This window comes from Lutjanus erythropterus, chromosome 17 (genome assembly GCF_056507025.1).
Source record: "Lutjanus erythropterus isolate fLutEry1 chromosome 17, fLutEry1.hap2, whole genome shotgun sequence".
Lineage (NCBI taxonomy): Eukaryota > Metazoa > Chordata > Actinopteri > Lutjaniformes > Lutjanidae > Lutjanus > Lutjanus erythropterus.
Genome location: NC_139333.1, coordinates 14883241 through 14899272, shown reverse-complemented (window position 1 = coordinate 14899272; position 16032 = coordinate 14883241). Strand labels below are relative to the sequence as shown.

Below are 16032 nucleotides of genomic sequence, written 5' to 3'. Positions count from 1 at the left end.
TGAGTTTCAAACTATAATTATTTTTATTTCATAATCATTATCATAATTTAATTTTTTATCTCACTACTTTCAATTTCATAATTATGATTTTTTTTTATTTCACATTTTTGACTTGTAATATGATTTTTATTTTTTTTATCGGCGAAAACGGGCTTCCAAATATATCGTATTTAAATCAAGTTCAATCAAATCAAATATCGATTCAATGCATGCATCACTCCACGTACGCGCGCTCACTAGTAGGTCAAAGGCGCACGCGCCTCCCCCTCCAGCCGGTTTCCAGTCAGCAGCCGCGCGCGGATTGAGTCAAGTGAAGCTACCGAGAGGTGGTGTTGACCGACCGCAGCAGGTTTTCAGTAAGAAACCTGAACAAATCAGACTTCCTAAGGCAACTGACAGTAACGCTAAGACCTTAATTTTTAACGGAAGGGTCAGCGGTGTCGGCGTTAAGGCGACGCGACAGAGAGAAGAAAGTAAATCCCGGAGGGAAAGCGCCCGAAGTGAGCTTGAGGATCTAAGCTAATGCTAACTCAGCTAGCTGTTGCTAAATAATCATACGGAAACTCGTGTCATTTTATTAGTCGCTTGCTTTGACATAACCACTGTGGTTACAAAGTAGATAGCGGGGGTAAATTTGTTAAGTTATATGTTACATTTAATTAGAAACAGTGAGGTGTTTTGCCTTTACATTTTAGGCCACAGGCGACTGGTATTCAGTTAGCAAGATTAGCTACAATAGCCGGTCTTATTGAGGTTACACCGGCTCTGCGCTCCTTAGGACAGGTGATATTGCTAAAGATAGTTCGCTTTTAAAGCAACTTGACATCCAGAGGTATCAGTGTTTATAAGTTAGCTTACACTTGGTACTGTCTAAGCCTTGTGCTTCGCAATGCTGAAACAACAGCAGCAACCCGGGTCAGGCGGGAGAAAAGCGTCTAACGGAACCTCGGGCCCCGGTGGTATGTCTTCCCCAGTCAGCGGCATCAACAGCAGCAACAGGACACCGGCCGGGAGGTAAGCGGGCTGGGGGGTTCCCGTCAGGACAGTCCGGGGATTGTCCTGTGACTCAGAGGCCTACCGGTTAAAGCGTTGTGCGTTCAGTGGGTGTGTCTCAGAAATAGAGCTTCTCGCCAGGCCAATGAGATTAGGCTAAGTTTGATTGACAGTGGTTGCTGGCCAATCAGAATCCTCAACTTGAACTGAAGACGACTCAGTGAGGTGGGTTCAATTTTGGTGAAAGCAGCATACAAGCAACACAAAGTTTATCTGGCCTGTCAGTGCCAGAGAGGGGACGTTGGTGTTTGAAAAAAGACTGTCAAAACAACAATAACACGTTTTTATTTTAGCTAAGAAAAGTCTGGTGTACAAACATTTTTATTAAGATAGTAAATAGTTTATTGCCAGTACAAGGTCATATGGGGTCTGAATGGTTCAAATTAGTGTGTGTTTGCTGAACTGTTGTTTCAGTCTTTGTTTTGCAACCGTGAATGTGACTTGCAGTGATATCATCCAATTTGCGCTGTCTTTAAGGAGGTTGCATTTTAGTATCCAGATTTATCTCAGTCCCTTTATTAAATGTGTGAAAATGAAAGTATTGCTCAAAACCACGTTTCCGTTGTTCACCTAAAATGTTGGCATGATTTAAATGATGTAGCTGTCCCCTTTCCCTGCTTTCTTTATTAAGAAAACCGTGTGATTTGTTTCAAAAGAGACCAAATCAACTGAATATGTTTTGAGATTATAACATATTAGAGTTTTCTCTAAGATTGGATATAATACTACACAATGTTCTGATGCCAGTGTTTTTAGTCTACACAAGAAAGGTTGGCATTATATGTGGTTTTAGGGACCAAGTATGCACTGTAGATAAACTTTTCAGTGCAGCTGTAGAAATGTTGATTTGGGAACTTGTCAGGGCTCTAACTAGCCTAGTTAGAGCCTAACTCATGTGCTGTATATGTGCAATGTGGAATGCGAGACTGTTGTGACAGGCTTTGAAAACAAGTTATACTCCTTGTGTTTGCAAGTAGTCAAACTTGTCATAACTGTGCTGTTTTTCATAGGAATCGAACATCTGCAAAGCCATCATTCCAGTCATCTCCTGTGAGTATCCTGATCCCAAAAAGTTGGGCAGCAAACAAAATGACAGCATATTGTGCTCAAATATTTTAGCGTCAAGGGTCCACAATGTTGGATTTTTGTCAATATTCTCCAACTCATGTTGGCCAATTGCTGATATATGCACATATTTTCTACCTAACTACAGAGACATGAAGTCTCTCTTGTAACGGAATTAACACTTTATTATGCCTTCTCTTATAGTGATGGCCCGATGCTAGATCCAAACATAAAATACAATGCTTTTCAAAATGTACACATCTACTGACAGTTTTTCCTCTCTGGCAGCTTTTTCTTTTTTTCTTCAGATTCATTGTAATGATTTGGATGATGGCTCTTAAGATGGGCAGTTAAATTTTGATTGTTAAAGGAATTTGATTTAACTCCTCCTCTCATTTGCCCATAGGTCGATACTAGTCAGCAAAGCAAAAATTGTCCAATACCGTTGTCAGCCAATATATCTATGCATCCCTAATATCACTATATGATGTTTTTATGTCATGTTGAGGTGAAGGTTCATTTGATGGATACTTTCTATCTTTTGCCATCTGCAGGTGTTTGAGGGTGTGTACAACAATGCCAGAATGCTTCACTTCCTCACAGCTGTTGTGGTAAGTCATTTGATTTGTTATCAATGGTCTTCTCAGACCAGGATGATGTCTAAAATGAGTGACTTGAATCACCACCTTTGACATGTTCTGTGATAGTTGGAGGTAACATGTAACTTATCCAGTGTAAAGCTACCTTTTCTTTTATGATCTGTTGTGTCTGTCATGATTAGTGAAGAGTCTCAGCAGCTAGCAGAAAGTTGCTGGTTAAAATATTTTTTTCCACATGACTGTAAAAAACGGGAATACTGTGTATTTTCCGTACACTGTACATCCTGTAGCTACCTTTCATATGAATTATGCAGTGTGCAGGATACATTGCACAAAATATGTATAATTAATCAACTAATGCTGTTCCACTTTTGGATGCATCCTTGATCTAAATAGCAAGGTTAGAACAGGCTTTTAACAAAATTTTTATCCATCTCTCAGGGTTCCACCTGCGACATAAGAGTGAAGAATGGCAGTGTATTTGAAGGCATATTCAAGACTCTAAGTTCTCGGGTAAGAAGCTCAGGTTGAGCACACAGGCATGCATTTCGTTCTGCCAATTTAATGAAGCACTGCCAGCAATCTTGCCACTATAATGGTAAACCTGTGTCAAGGAGAAATATAACCTTTTCTTTAGTTTTTTTAGTTTAAACTGCTCTGCAGTTTCACACAATCCTCTTAACTTCTGCTGCCTTTCCAATGTTTGTTCTTTAGTGTGAATTGGCTGTAGACGCTGTGCACAAACGCAGTGAGGAGGAGGGCTCAACGTCAGCTCCGCCACGGAGGGAGGACATCACTGACACTATGATCTTCAGCCCCTCAGACCTGGTGACAATGATCTGCAGAGATGTTGACCTCAACTATGCTACCAGAGGTACAAATATGCACATCCTAGGGACCGGAGTAGCAGGGAATCAAAGAAACTAATACAACCTGCAATGCATGTGTAGCAAAGACACAATGATTAAGAGAAGATGGCTTTGTGGTATGAGCATTAGACTGTTCATGCTAAGCGCATCTTTGATTATAGTTAACGGGTTTCCAAGTGCTGTAAATGATGACAAAGTGCAGCGTTCATGTAACAGACAATAATGTATCTGTGTCAACTGTGTCATACTGTACTAGTCTGAAATATCTGCTGATCTTGTGAAGGAAAAAAGTATGGACAGTATGTGATTTGTTGTCCAGGACCCCTGTTTTTGGCAATATGGTTAAAAGAAATGACAGCATAATGTTGCATAATATAGCAGTTTGAATCAGACTCAAAATGTAGGCTGCAGAGAAATGCTGCCAAAGGAAACACTTTCATCTTTTTTTGTCTTTTGTTTTAGACACCTTCACAGACACAGCCATCAGCTCCAACCGCGTCAATGGAGAACACAAGGAGAAGGTTCTGCAGAGATGGGAGGGAGGAGACAGCAATGGAGAGAGTTACGATCTGGACAATGATGCTGTGAGTCGCTCTGTCTCTTTAATACATGCACAAAAACAGCAACTAACAATCTAATGGTATACTATAAATCCAATTTGACCTCAGAAATTGTATGATAATATGCACTCTAAGTTATACATATTAGTAATGAGAATTACGGCTCTTTGAAAGGAGAATGCCACATCCAACTTCTGACAGTCAGTGATTAGTCATGCACAACATTCATTCAATGCATGCATGGAGTGCACACTGCCGACGAGCAGTGTGGCAAAAAGATCATCCTATTATGCTGTCTTGTATTAATTTACAACAAAAAGAACAGCTCCCAGACAGGAGCCAGCTCTCATCGGTTACTCAGTGGCCAACACGTCACTAATACATACAGTAAATCTCTTATTTTGTTTTATTATCCAAACCTCTGTCTTTTGAAACAAGTTAACTATTAGTGATTTGCTACAAGAAACCAATCTATTTCATGTTATTAAGTGATATGATGTGATGATGTATTCATTATGTGCTTTCACGGCAGCTTGCATGAATTGTCTATTGATGATACATATCATTATTGTTTCATTGTCCAGTCCTATTATTAAGTGCAAATTACTTTTCCACACCATTAAACTCAGCTTTTTTTTTATGGTTGTCTTTCTTCAGTCCAATGGCTGGGATGCCAATGAGATGTTCCGTTACAATGAAGTGAAATATGGAGTCACGTCAACGTATGATTCCAGCCTGTCAATGTATACGTAAGTTTGCAAATGGGTTCATTGATTTCATATCATACATATTGTATTAAGCCGTTGCATTTTATTGTAAAATTCATTATGGTAGATTGTCTGGTATAATTACAAATCAGAATTGAGGATTTTGTGTCTTTGTCCCACCTTTCTCTTGCTGTCCAGTGTGCCACTGGAGAAGGGCAACTCTGAGGTCTTCCGGCAGAGGGAGGCACGTGCTGCCCGCCTGGCTAGTGAGATTGAGTCCAGCCCCCAGTATCGCCATCGTGTTGGCCTGGAAAATGATGAGGGCAAAAGCGAGGAAGAGAAGTACAGCGCTGTGGTGCGGGACGGCAACGATCGTGAGAGGGGCCGTGAGAGCCCACGAGACAGAGAGCGCGAAAGGGGCCGAGACAGCCCTGGAGCCAGCAACAGGTGAGAAGTCTGAAGCAGTCTGAAACTGTACTTACGAAACAATCTTCATAAATACCACAATTAGGCATGATTCTGTGGTTCTGACGTGTATTGCGATAATCAACATCCATACAATACCGTATTTCTGACCTTTTTGGCTGTAGATGTCAAACCTTTGAGACAAATCATGAGAAAAAATATTAGTTGTACATAATACTAGATATATTTGTATTTATTTGTATAGCTTTTTATAGCAAGGAACAATAAGTGTTTACCATAAACAACCTAAAAGCAATCACAATTATAGAAGAGAAACACAAGAAAATACAAGACCATATGCTTAAAAGACCATATAGCAGAAATTTCTAAATGCATCATCCAAATGGTTGAACAAGTGAAATTATTAAAATACATTTAAAACCAATTTAAAAATAGGTGGTTGAACACCAGAGTCTAAAATGTCTAAAATGTCAAGTAGAAATGCTGCTTAAAAGAAAAATTAATTATATATTCTTGTTTATTCAAAATTTAATCAATTGACAAAACAAACTTGATTGTTGTTCTGACGTTTTTGGTTGTATATTGTATAAGTTTAAACCGTTCAAAAAAAAAATTGAGACTGATTGCCAATTGTGGCTTTACAAATGAGGTTTAACATTAATTCTTGACTTTGGAATCAGCAGTTGACAAACCAGTCTCACTGTAAGGTCCATTTTGTGGCTGTTTTGGAGTTCCATCTGCCAAAGAAGATCATGTGATATGATCAAAATCCTCCAGATCAGCTACTGAATGGACTTTGAGGTGATATTGTTTTGTTAACTCCTGTTTCTTTCCAGAGTTGTATCAAGAATTAACTTAATTATTTTCATCATGTTTCTATGTTGGTTTGGATGTGTTGTATTTTTTGTGTTACTCATGCATTACCCCTGAGTGGTGATGATGTGATGGATTTTCTTCCTCTTTCAGGGAGGGCAAGTACATTCCATTACCTCAACGCCAGAGGGAGATGAACCGAGAGCGGGAGCGAGCTGAGAGAGGTCCTGGTGGACCACCCAACCGTCTAAGTGGAGGTTATCGCTCCAACCCTCCATCCTCCTCTTCCCCCCGACCCCCTCTTCCCTCTGCTGCTGGACCCCAGCCTGGTGTCTCCCCCTCAGAGAGAAACAGCCCTCTGTCAGGGCGAGGTGGGGCCTATGCGCCCCATCACCCTCAAGGAAGCCCGAGCCCAGGTCCGGGCTCCGGCCCCGCAAGCCCGTATACACCTGCCTCTCCAGGTGGACCAGCAACCACACCAGCCTCAGCTTCCGCTGCCCAATCCCCAGCCAGCCCCCCAGCCTCACACGGACATACAGTCCCTCATTCCCACTCACTCCCACACTCGCTGTCTGAAGCTGGCAGGCCTGTTAATGGAGGTAAGAGTGTGAACTTGTGTCAGAGTGTATTTTAACAGGATCTCTTGATGTTGCTGAGGCAGTATGCATTGTGAAAAACTGTTTTTGTGCCTTTCAGTCTCTGCCAGAACATCTCCTAAAGCCCAAAGACCTCCACAGTCAAGCAGAACAGTCCGCACTGCGAACTCACACGCTCAGTCCACAGGTACATTCAGTCATCTGTTGTAACAAAATCATCCTCTTCTTCATTGTCATCTTCTATTGTTTTGTCAACTATATTTATTAGTGGGACAAATACAACATAATCATTTACATATCACAATATTTTACTGTTATTGTAACTGTGACATCACAACTGAAGAAGCTGTAAAAAGGAAAACATAGAAACAAACTCCAACTAACAAAAATTAAGTGCAAAAAGAAAGAAAAAAGTGGGTTAAAGAGGATTTAAATATTGTCATTTAGTAAAAGAAACGGGACAAATGCTTTTTACACTTAGATTTTGCCTAAAACTTTACTTTTCTTTGTCCCGTCCTTGCAGCTACTCGCTCTCCTAAATCAGGCTCCTCCCAGGACACACCTTATTTGGACACATCATCTGTCTCCCTGCCTGCCCAGAAGACATCTGGCCCCGCCCCTCTCTTCCCTGTGGATGGTACTGTCTCACTTCTCTCCTTCTTTGTGAAGAGTTCAGAATCAAAGTCAAAACCATTTGCTCTGTTATGACATGAGCCTCATCTGCCTCAGTGAGACAGTCGCAGTGAGCGACGGGTATCGAAGGTGGAATCTAATGAAGCGCTACAGCTAATTACTTTGTGTCGTCTTTACAGTGAATGAGATCCTTGTAGCAGCTGCAAAAGAACGCTCAGCTGAGAGCCCCAGCAGCACAGAGGAAAGCAAGAGCAGTAAAGGTGTGTGTGTGTGTAAAACCTTCAAACTGTCTTCAAGTCTTTTAATGTGATCACCCACAGTCCAGTCCACTTAGGCTCAGTTGCATCCGTGTGTGTGTGTGTTTTTGACAGCATGCACTGAGTTGGCAGTTTTTAAATGTTCACATTTTCATTAACCTTTGTTTCCTTTCTCCTCCACCAGCTCCCTCAGTTCAGCAGAGGTCACAGATTGAGGAGCTGCGGAAATTTGGCAAGGAATTCAGGGTAAGAGTTCAGTTTCCTTTCCATGAAGCGTGAAATGAGAAAATCTGTGACCAATCAAGAGGCTGCGACCCGAGACATCACTGATGTTAAATGACTTCCTAAAAAAAATCACTGGTGGCTTATTCACTTGGTTGTGACCATTAGTATGTTTCACATGACACTGAATACTAGTTACTGTGTCCTGTGAAGATCAGTCAGGGCAGTTTGTTACTGAACGTATACTCACTCTTCAACACCCAACACCTCTTGGTCTAAACTTTAAGTGTACATTAGGAACTCAGGTTCCTGTAATGAGGTTGTTTGATTTTATTGTGTGACTAGTTACAGTATTTTTTTCTGTCACTCTAGAACAACTGAAGGTTGGACATGTCATAAGATTCTGCAAGAAAGAATACTTGTGCAACATCTTGACTGAAGTTATTTCTGAGAAAGGCTTGAGTGTTATGTAATTGCCGATCTGTAATAGCTCTGTTTAATTGGACATGTTCTCTGCCTCTCAAGGACAATTGCCTAGTAGCAATTAGAGGGTGACACAAGAGTGGATTTTTTCACTCCTGTGAAAAAAATGCTCCCATCCCAATCCCTGATGAATGACCCCCCTCCCGTCTTGTTCTTGTCAATCCAGTCCACACATGTCATACAGCCACCTGGGTAAACAGGAGAAAATAGGGCTGACTCCTGAAAGTCAAAGATTTGAATTGTCACAAGGTGACATCTCAGTCAGCTGAGATTCTTTCCTTTTTTGTCTGTCACTGTGCATTACAACAGAATAAAACGGGTAAAAGCTTACAAAAATGCATGGGGGATAACATTTCAGTTGGGAATTATGAACGAGGGGAATCATAAATATAGTTTTATTGTAGCTGGTGCAAAAAAATGTGTCAGTATGCCCTGGTGGTTACATGATGAAAGAGGGTGAAACAGGTGGTTGGTAAATAAGTTTCTGCTCATATTTTTAATTATGTCATTGTACACAGAGCAATGCAACAGTGTGGCAGATTGTAAACTTTACTAACCAAGTCTCTAAATCACAACAAAATATGAAATGGTTTGAAATGATGGAAGTAAAGAAATGTAAAACCTACACTGAACACTAAGTTGCAGTGGGATGTGCCTGAACTATGAGCAGGAGAATAAACACTTTGTTTCTCTGAGTGGAAATCTGATGTTTTCACGTCACAGATAACAAAGAATTGCATTAAAACGTGAGTCTTTCTGTATGCTCACATTACTGGTGACAGCTATTAAATGGCCAAACATGAGTAGCTACATTGTCACCAAATTGCCAGTAAAGCTCTGGAAAGTGGTTGTGTGTAGAATCAGCAAACATTGACCGCTAAGCTCCATTTTGTTGTGGTAAGAAAAGGGAATAGGGTTAAATAAAACTGGCTAATGACAAGAATAAGTTTTTCTTCCATTGTTAACTCAGAAATCGTTTTGGGACAGGATACAGAAGTGGCGAAACAAAGAAATATGATTGCTTGATGAGTCACCAGGTCGTTTGAGTGCTGAAAAAGTTGAGGCCAGCTCAGCTTTGATTCGTATCTCCTCATGCCCTCCGTGCTGCCAAAATGTGTCACATCTCTGGTTTCATATTGCCGGCTTCCATTGAAAATGACTTGTAGCCTCATGCTTTCTTGCTGGTAGTCTGAATGTACTGTTGCTGGTAAAACATTCATGTAGGCCGATATAGAAGTTAAGTGTGATGCTGAACTGAAAAAAGAAAAGGAACAAATCATTGAATCTTAGAATTGAACAGCCATAGCCGATTTAACCGACAAAATTCTGAGTCTGGTACAGCTGTAGTATACTTGCTTCTTGGTTTAAATATTTGGGCAACATATTTACTGAAACTTAAGTTACTTCTGAAAAAGACTATTTAATTGGACCTGTTCTCTGCTTCTCAAGGACATTTGCCTAGTGGCCATTGGCCACTTAAGCGATGTGGTAGCTTAAAATGTCTGTATGATGTGTTATCATGATGTGTTACATCAAAAGCTTAAAAAACGTCTAATTAAGACTCAAGTGGCTCCATATAATTACATTTATCTGTTCGCTAAATCTTCATTCCTTCCTCTCCCTTTCATCGACTCCAGGGGGAAATTAGCACCAGCCAAATGCTGGGAAAGTATGAAAGTGCTGGGTAGATTTAAACACCAAATAATGATTTACTGTTGAGTGGCTGGTGAATTTAAACATTTATTTCTCTATAGCTGATAGATTTCCACCTTCCATTTTCCCGCTTTCCCTCTTCACCTGCCTCCCACTGATTCGGTCTGTATCTCTCTCTCTCTCTTTCTCTCTCTTTTTTCAGCTACAGGCGAGTGGAGGCAGCTCGAGCTCTCCCAGCTCCCCGGCAGCAGCCACCCCTCCTGCTGTCAGCGAGGGCACCCAGCCCAGCACAGCCAAACCCTCGCCATCAGACGCTCACCCCGCTTCAGAGCCCAAACCTCAGCCTCCAGCTCCCAGTCCCTCCCAGCCCCAACCTCAGCCTTCACCTGCACCTGCTGAGGACCCCACCAAGGACACCACAGCTACCCCTGGCGCCTCCACAGCCCCCTCCACAGCACCGGTTTCAGACAGGCATTCACCAGCTGCCCCGCAGCCAGCCAGGACTCCTGGAAGCGAGGAGGCCAGGTCTGAGACAGCGGAGCGGACGGAGGGTGTGGCAGAGTAAGTTTCGACAAGGATGACAGATTTCTCCTTGTAAACCATTTGATTTTTCCTACTTATGGCATTTGTAAACACATTTTTTTTCCCTTTTTCTAGCCAAGTGAAGAAATCAACCTTAAACCCTAACGCTAAAGAGTTTAACCCTATCAAACCTCAAATGCCTATGGTAAGCCATTTTTTTTCCTGCTTCATTGATATTTTATATCTGCACTCTTTTGTACTTTGTACTAAAACTGCTGTGCAACCATTTCTCTCAGGAAATACAAAAATCCATCTTATCTTAAAACATGAAAAATTATTACTTTGGCTAAAGCTACTGCGTAGTATATAGAGAGCACTTTAGTAATGTATTGTGTAGATCGAAGAGTGTGTTAAAGTAGAGTTCACCATATATTTTATAGTTTAAGTGAAATTGCACAATGTTAGGAGTTAACTTATTGTAATATATGGAGGAAAATGTCCAGTATTGAGAAATAAAACATTTTAAAACCCTTGTGTTTACATACAGTTTAATTTATCTCTGACTGTGTTATCATACAGACGAAGCCCAACACTGCGCCCACCCCACCTCGGCCAACTCCTCCAAGTCCAGTGGTCCTTCAGCACCCAGGCGGACAGGGGCCACTCTACAACGCCCCCTACCTCTCCTATGTACCACAGATCCACTCTGTACAGGTACATGAGCTCAAAAACATCTGTGTTTATTATCAAAGACATTTAAGCTTTTGTATTTTTGGAAGTAACAACCATGCCATGCAGCTGAATCTTTTTTCATACCTGACACTTTAGCATTTGAGTACATGATTTTAGAAGCAAATTTACATTTACTGCCAGTGGCATTTTTAGACATGGAATATCTGAAAACAAATATAGAACAACAGCAAGACTCACAAGTTACATTAGACTATAATTCAGATTCCTAATGGCAATACATTTATTTTTTGTTGGATATATTTAGGGTTGCAACTAGAAATGCTTTCTGTTATTGATTTATCTGATTATTTTCTTAATGAATCGTGTAGTCCTGTTTCTCAAACTGGGTACTGAAATATTGCAGGGGGTTCATGAGGTTTTTTAAATGTTAATTAAAAAAAATAATAATCATGCATAATTTCTAAAATAATCACACTGTAACAAATTCATTAAAAATGAAAAAAAAAAAAAAAACTCATACGAAGAAAGAAAGAAAGTCATTGTTGAGAGAAGCTAGTTTTGATATTAAATGACCGAGGAAAATCAAGAAAATGAATTCATGGTTGAAATATATCAGTAATACAACTGAAAATATGGAGAAATAAGTGAAAAAGAAAGCTGACAACAGAGCCAACTAAATACCATCAGTATCAGGAAGAAAGTGTTTTAATTGGATTTAAGCTGACATTGATGGTACAGCGCTGTATTGTACCTCTTAATATTGTTTTGTTTTTTTTTTTTCTAACAAAAATACTGCTTGGCTGAAAAATATTTCATTATTGAAAAAAGAACCACTGCTTTGGTCTACTAAAATAAAAAAAAGTATCCAAAGATTCTTCATAGAATACCAAAAAACTGTATATTTGGTGTTTTGCTTAAAAAAATAGCAAAAACAATAAATTGATCATCACAATTTATGCTAATTTAATTTTCTTTGTCACATGTTGACTTCTTGATCATTTCTGTCTTTCAGCCCCCACCGATGTACCAGTACACCATGTCTACAGTCAGCCAGGGAAAATATCCCAGGCCCAAAGGTAAATACAGCGTTACTTCTCTCCACTGCTGTACAGTATGTCCGTGCTTTTAATTTGTTGTTTCCATTTCAGACTGTGACAAATTGTTTCTAAAATGAAAGTCCTGTTTTCATAGTGCAGACCCGGAGCCTTTCAGTTTAAGCATAAATTATGATTTTATCAATGTTCCTGTACCGAGAGGTCTTGTTTATTATAGAGGTGTCAAACTACAAGGTAGCAGATTGCTACTTGGACACAACATCTATTTTGCAAAATGAATTTAAAAAAAAAACATCTCGCTGTAGTTGCATCTGGGTTGTTTCCTCCACATTTATCTCATCTTGATAATTCTCTGCATCCACCAGGCTCAGTTGTGGCTCAGCGCTCTGATCATGGCACCTCAGCACCCCCCATGTTGCAAGCCGCAGCGTCAGCAGCTGGGGCCCCGCTGGTAGCGTCTCCTTACCCTCAGTCCTACCTTCAGTACAACCCGCAGCAGTACGGCCAGCAGCAGGTCATCCAGGCCATGACACCCTACCCTGGACAGGTAGGTTGTCAAGCCTCTAGTACCTTTTTTTAGTTCACTTTTTAAATGGTCAGCAGAATGTTTGCAGTAGCATTAAAAACGTGAACTGGTGAGAGGATTATCTAATTCTGAGACCTGTTTATTCAACAGATGTTTACAGCATCTAAAGCTGCCTAGTATATCTTACATCCACATTTTAAAATGATCTGTTTCTGTCTTCCCCTCCTCCCTTTCCAGCCGATGTACTCCATGCTGCAGGGTGGAGCCAGGATGATAGGTCAAGGTGGGGGTCCCCATCCGCAAGCTCTCGGACCTCCAGGAGGCCCCCAGTTCCCTGCACAGGGAGACGGACCTCAGGGACCACAGCAGGGCATCTACGGTAAGTGGAACACTAATATTCTGTCATACTGCTCTGATACTTGTATCAGTATTTTGACACAAGGTGTCCTTTAGGTAACCTGATGAAGACTTTGAGACACAGGCAGTTTATCAGTTATAGACAGGGAGCAAATCACAATTATTATTAAATATAAATATTAAATTCAATGACTTCCATTAACAGTTTCAATATATTGAGAGTAAAACAACTAAAATCATCTTGACACTGGTTCTCTCTTTTTCCATGTAGCTCCACAGTCCTTCTCCCACCACTCGGGTGCAGTTCATCAGCCCCAGCCCTCCAGTACCCCAACAGGCAACCAGCCCCCTCCCCAGCACGCTGCACCTAGCCCTGGACAGGTGAGAAACCCCCCCCCCTACAGGACTGCTTGGATTTCCCAAAATATACCAAGACATATTTTTACTTTGTCCCAATTCAGAGGTTGAATTCTCCAAAGGCTGAATGTCCAGACGAAGCACATTTATAACGAGTAGAAAACCCTGCTCCATTTCAAAAAGAATCCAGGCATAAACTCTCCTCTTTGTTCTGGGTAGTGACCTGTATGTTATATGGATATATATTTAATAAAAATACAAACCTACACTTCTGTTTTAATGAGTTGAAGTAAAAGCTCTAAAACATCTATGCACTCAAAAGGTTTATTTGTCTTAAATTTTGTTCATTTGGTAGTGAACAAGATTTGAGAGAAACCTTTTGTGTGCGTAAGTACTAAGAATATTTATTTTAATGTTATTACAACAGTTTTATGGCACCTATTCTGGTGATAAACTTGGGAAAGTAAACTTTAAGGTCAAGAGAAGTGTGAAACAGACAGAGGAGGTGCCTGTGTAGTCTCGCTTTTGAGGGCCACATCCTGCCAAGGATCCAGCCTCTGGGTTTGTGTGATTAATTCATCTCCTAACAATTTGATGTTGTAATCTCTCCTTTCAGAACGCCCAGTCAGGCCCACAGCCCCAGTCCTTGTACCACTCAGGTCCCCTGTCAGCACCCACCCCACCCAACATGCCGCCAGGCCATACGTCTCCACAGGGCTCTTACCCCATTCAGGGCTACAGCATCCACAGCCACCAGGGCATCCCACCAACATATCCCCTGGGACAGATAGCACAGGTGTGGATCCAGAGAGCTGCTGCTTTTTCTGCTGCATGGTTGCTGTTCCTTTTTTGTGCATCACTGCAAATGAATTATTGTTGAGTAAAACTCACATTTAAGAGGAAAATGTGATTGTTTTGTGAAGGATGGCGAACAATTGGTTGACTAACTAGAAAATACTAGTCGATTAAACTCTTTACCAATATTTCATTATGTACAGTGCTGGTTAACTGTTGCCACTTCAATGGAGTGAAGCCCTGGCAGACAGCTGCCTGCTCTCACTTTGCGCTAATGCCTGGATATTGTAATCCAGCAACGTAGAATGAATGAAAATAAGGTTTTCTATAAGATGTGTCAATAAACAGACATATTAACATCTGACTACAACTGTGTGTAACCACATTCAGCACAGGCATGTGGACCTTAAGCTGCAAGAAGAGCAGGTTGCTCCTGCTAGCTCTGCTAACATTAGCCACACTGTGAAAAGAATGTTGAAAATACACCGCACGTGCCATACATATCAGCTGCATTTAAAATATTATTTGGATTTTGTTGAGTGTAATTAATGGCTTCAAGAATCTTTTTTCAGACAATGTTTAACCTAACAGATTTATAAAATATGCTAAGTTTGTTTACTTACTTTTGCAGCAAGTCTAGAAATTTAAATTTAAACTAAATCTCTGTTTTAATTGACAGGGCAATTAGTCACCAGTTGAACATTCCTAGTTTTGCTTCATTTGAAATGCTTTACCTGGATCTAAACTTGATTTATCTTCTGGCAATCCTGCAGGCCCACGTACAGGGAGCCATGTCAGGTCCCCACCACTCAGGGGGACACGGTCAGCCACAGTTAGTGATGTTGCAGCCACCCCCTCAGCAGGGCCCCGGCTCAGTGCCCCAGCACCCTCAGCACGGACCTCAGCAAGGAGCACACCAACACTTCTACATAGGACATCCACAAGGTACAAGACTTAATTCCAACTAAAATCCCTCCTGACTCATAATGTAAAAGTGATTGACTCATTTCTGTAATTTGAAGTGCTGCATTTATGGACTTTGTTGGTTTTTGTTTCCCTCCCACAGCAATGCAGGTACAGACACACCCTGCTCCCTTCCATCCGCCTGGAAACTAAACCCCATCTGCCCTCTCCCCACTTACCTCCCAAACTATTCCCAGGAATGAGCCCCAACATCCCCACTGCCTGCTGGATGTGAGGCCCAGACTGAACGCGACTCATAAAAAGAAAAAAGACAGACAGGATTGTGCAGAAGGAGAGAAGAGGACAAAAAGTCTTGCAGCACCTTATGCTTCTGCTGTATTGTTCACTGGTACAAACCTCGGTGTCAGTCCCAGACGAGGAGGACCTTTTTAATGCTAATGATGAAGGTGGCAGATGACAGCAGCAGCCTCCGACCCCTGCTGCCATCCTGCTCTTCTCTCCAACTTTGTCCCTTCTCAGAGACATGAGGCACCTTGCTCGGGCGGACCAGTCGGAGAGGAAAAGACAGCAGAAGACACTTTATCTTCCAGCAACGTGTTTTTAGCCTTGTGGGGTTTTGTAATGTACTATGACGCAAATGGGAAAAACAGACTGTCGGAGAAATTCTCATGAATACAGCATGAACAGAGGGCTTTGAAGAGGATTTTTAGCAAATAATTCTTTTTTTTAACTCAATCCTGTAGTTAAGACCACCCCTTTGCCCTTCTTCTCTCCTGTAGGACAATATAATTAATAAAAAATGGACAAGACAAAAAAAATATTAAAACAACAATGACCAAAAAATAAAGTTTTCAACTCAACTACAAA

At 41.1% G+C, this 16032-nt stretch overlaps 1 protein-coding gene across 1 annotated transcript; it reads left to right on the top strand.

Annotated features, from left to right (window-relative positions):
* Nucleotides 1-269: 269 nt before the first annotated feature.
* On the top strand, nt 270-16032 carry LOC146311967 (ataxin-2-like protein). Its single transcript, XM_084740314.1, has 23 exons — nt 270-1014; nt 2064-2103; nt 2673-2729; nt 3159-3230; nt 3432-3591; nt 4049-4170; nt 4804-4895; nt 5052-5300; nt 6246-6691; nt 6789-6875; nt 7212-7325; nt 7501-7581; nt 7763-7824; nt 10139-10497; nt 10594-10663; nt 11038-11172; nt 12164-12227; nt 12572-12753; nt 12970-13111; nt 13361-13470; nt 14063-14242; nt 15015-15186; nt 15308-16032. Exons 1-23 carry the CDS (start codon nt 890-892, stop codon nt 15355-15357), a joined length of 3171 nt encoding a protein of 1056 aa, XP_084596440.1. The 5' UTR covers nt 270-889; the 3' UTR covers nt 15358-16032.

Coding starts and splice junctions, on each gene's coding strand:
- LOC146311967 (XM_084740314.1), top strand. CDS start 890: ATGCTGAAACAACAGCAGCAACCCGGGTCAGGCGGGAGAAAAGCGTCT. Junction 13,471..14,062: donor CTGCACCTAGCCCTGGACAG/GTGAGAAACCCC, acceptor CTCTCCTTTCAG/AACGCCCAGTCAGGCCCACA. Junction 15,187..15,307: donor CTACATAGGACATCCACAAG/GTACAAGACTTA, acceptor TCCCTCCCACAG/CAATGCAGGTACAGACACAC.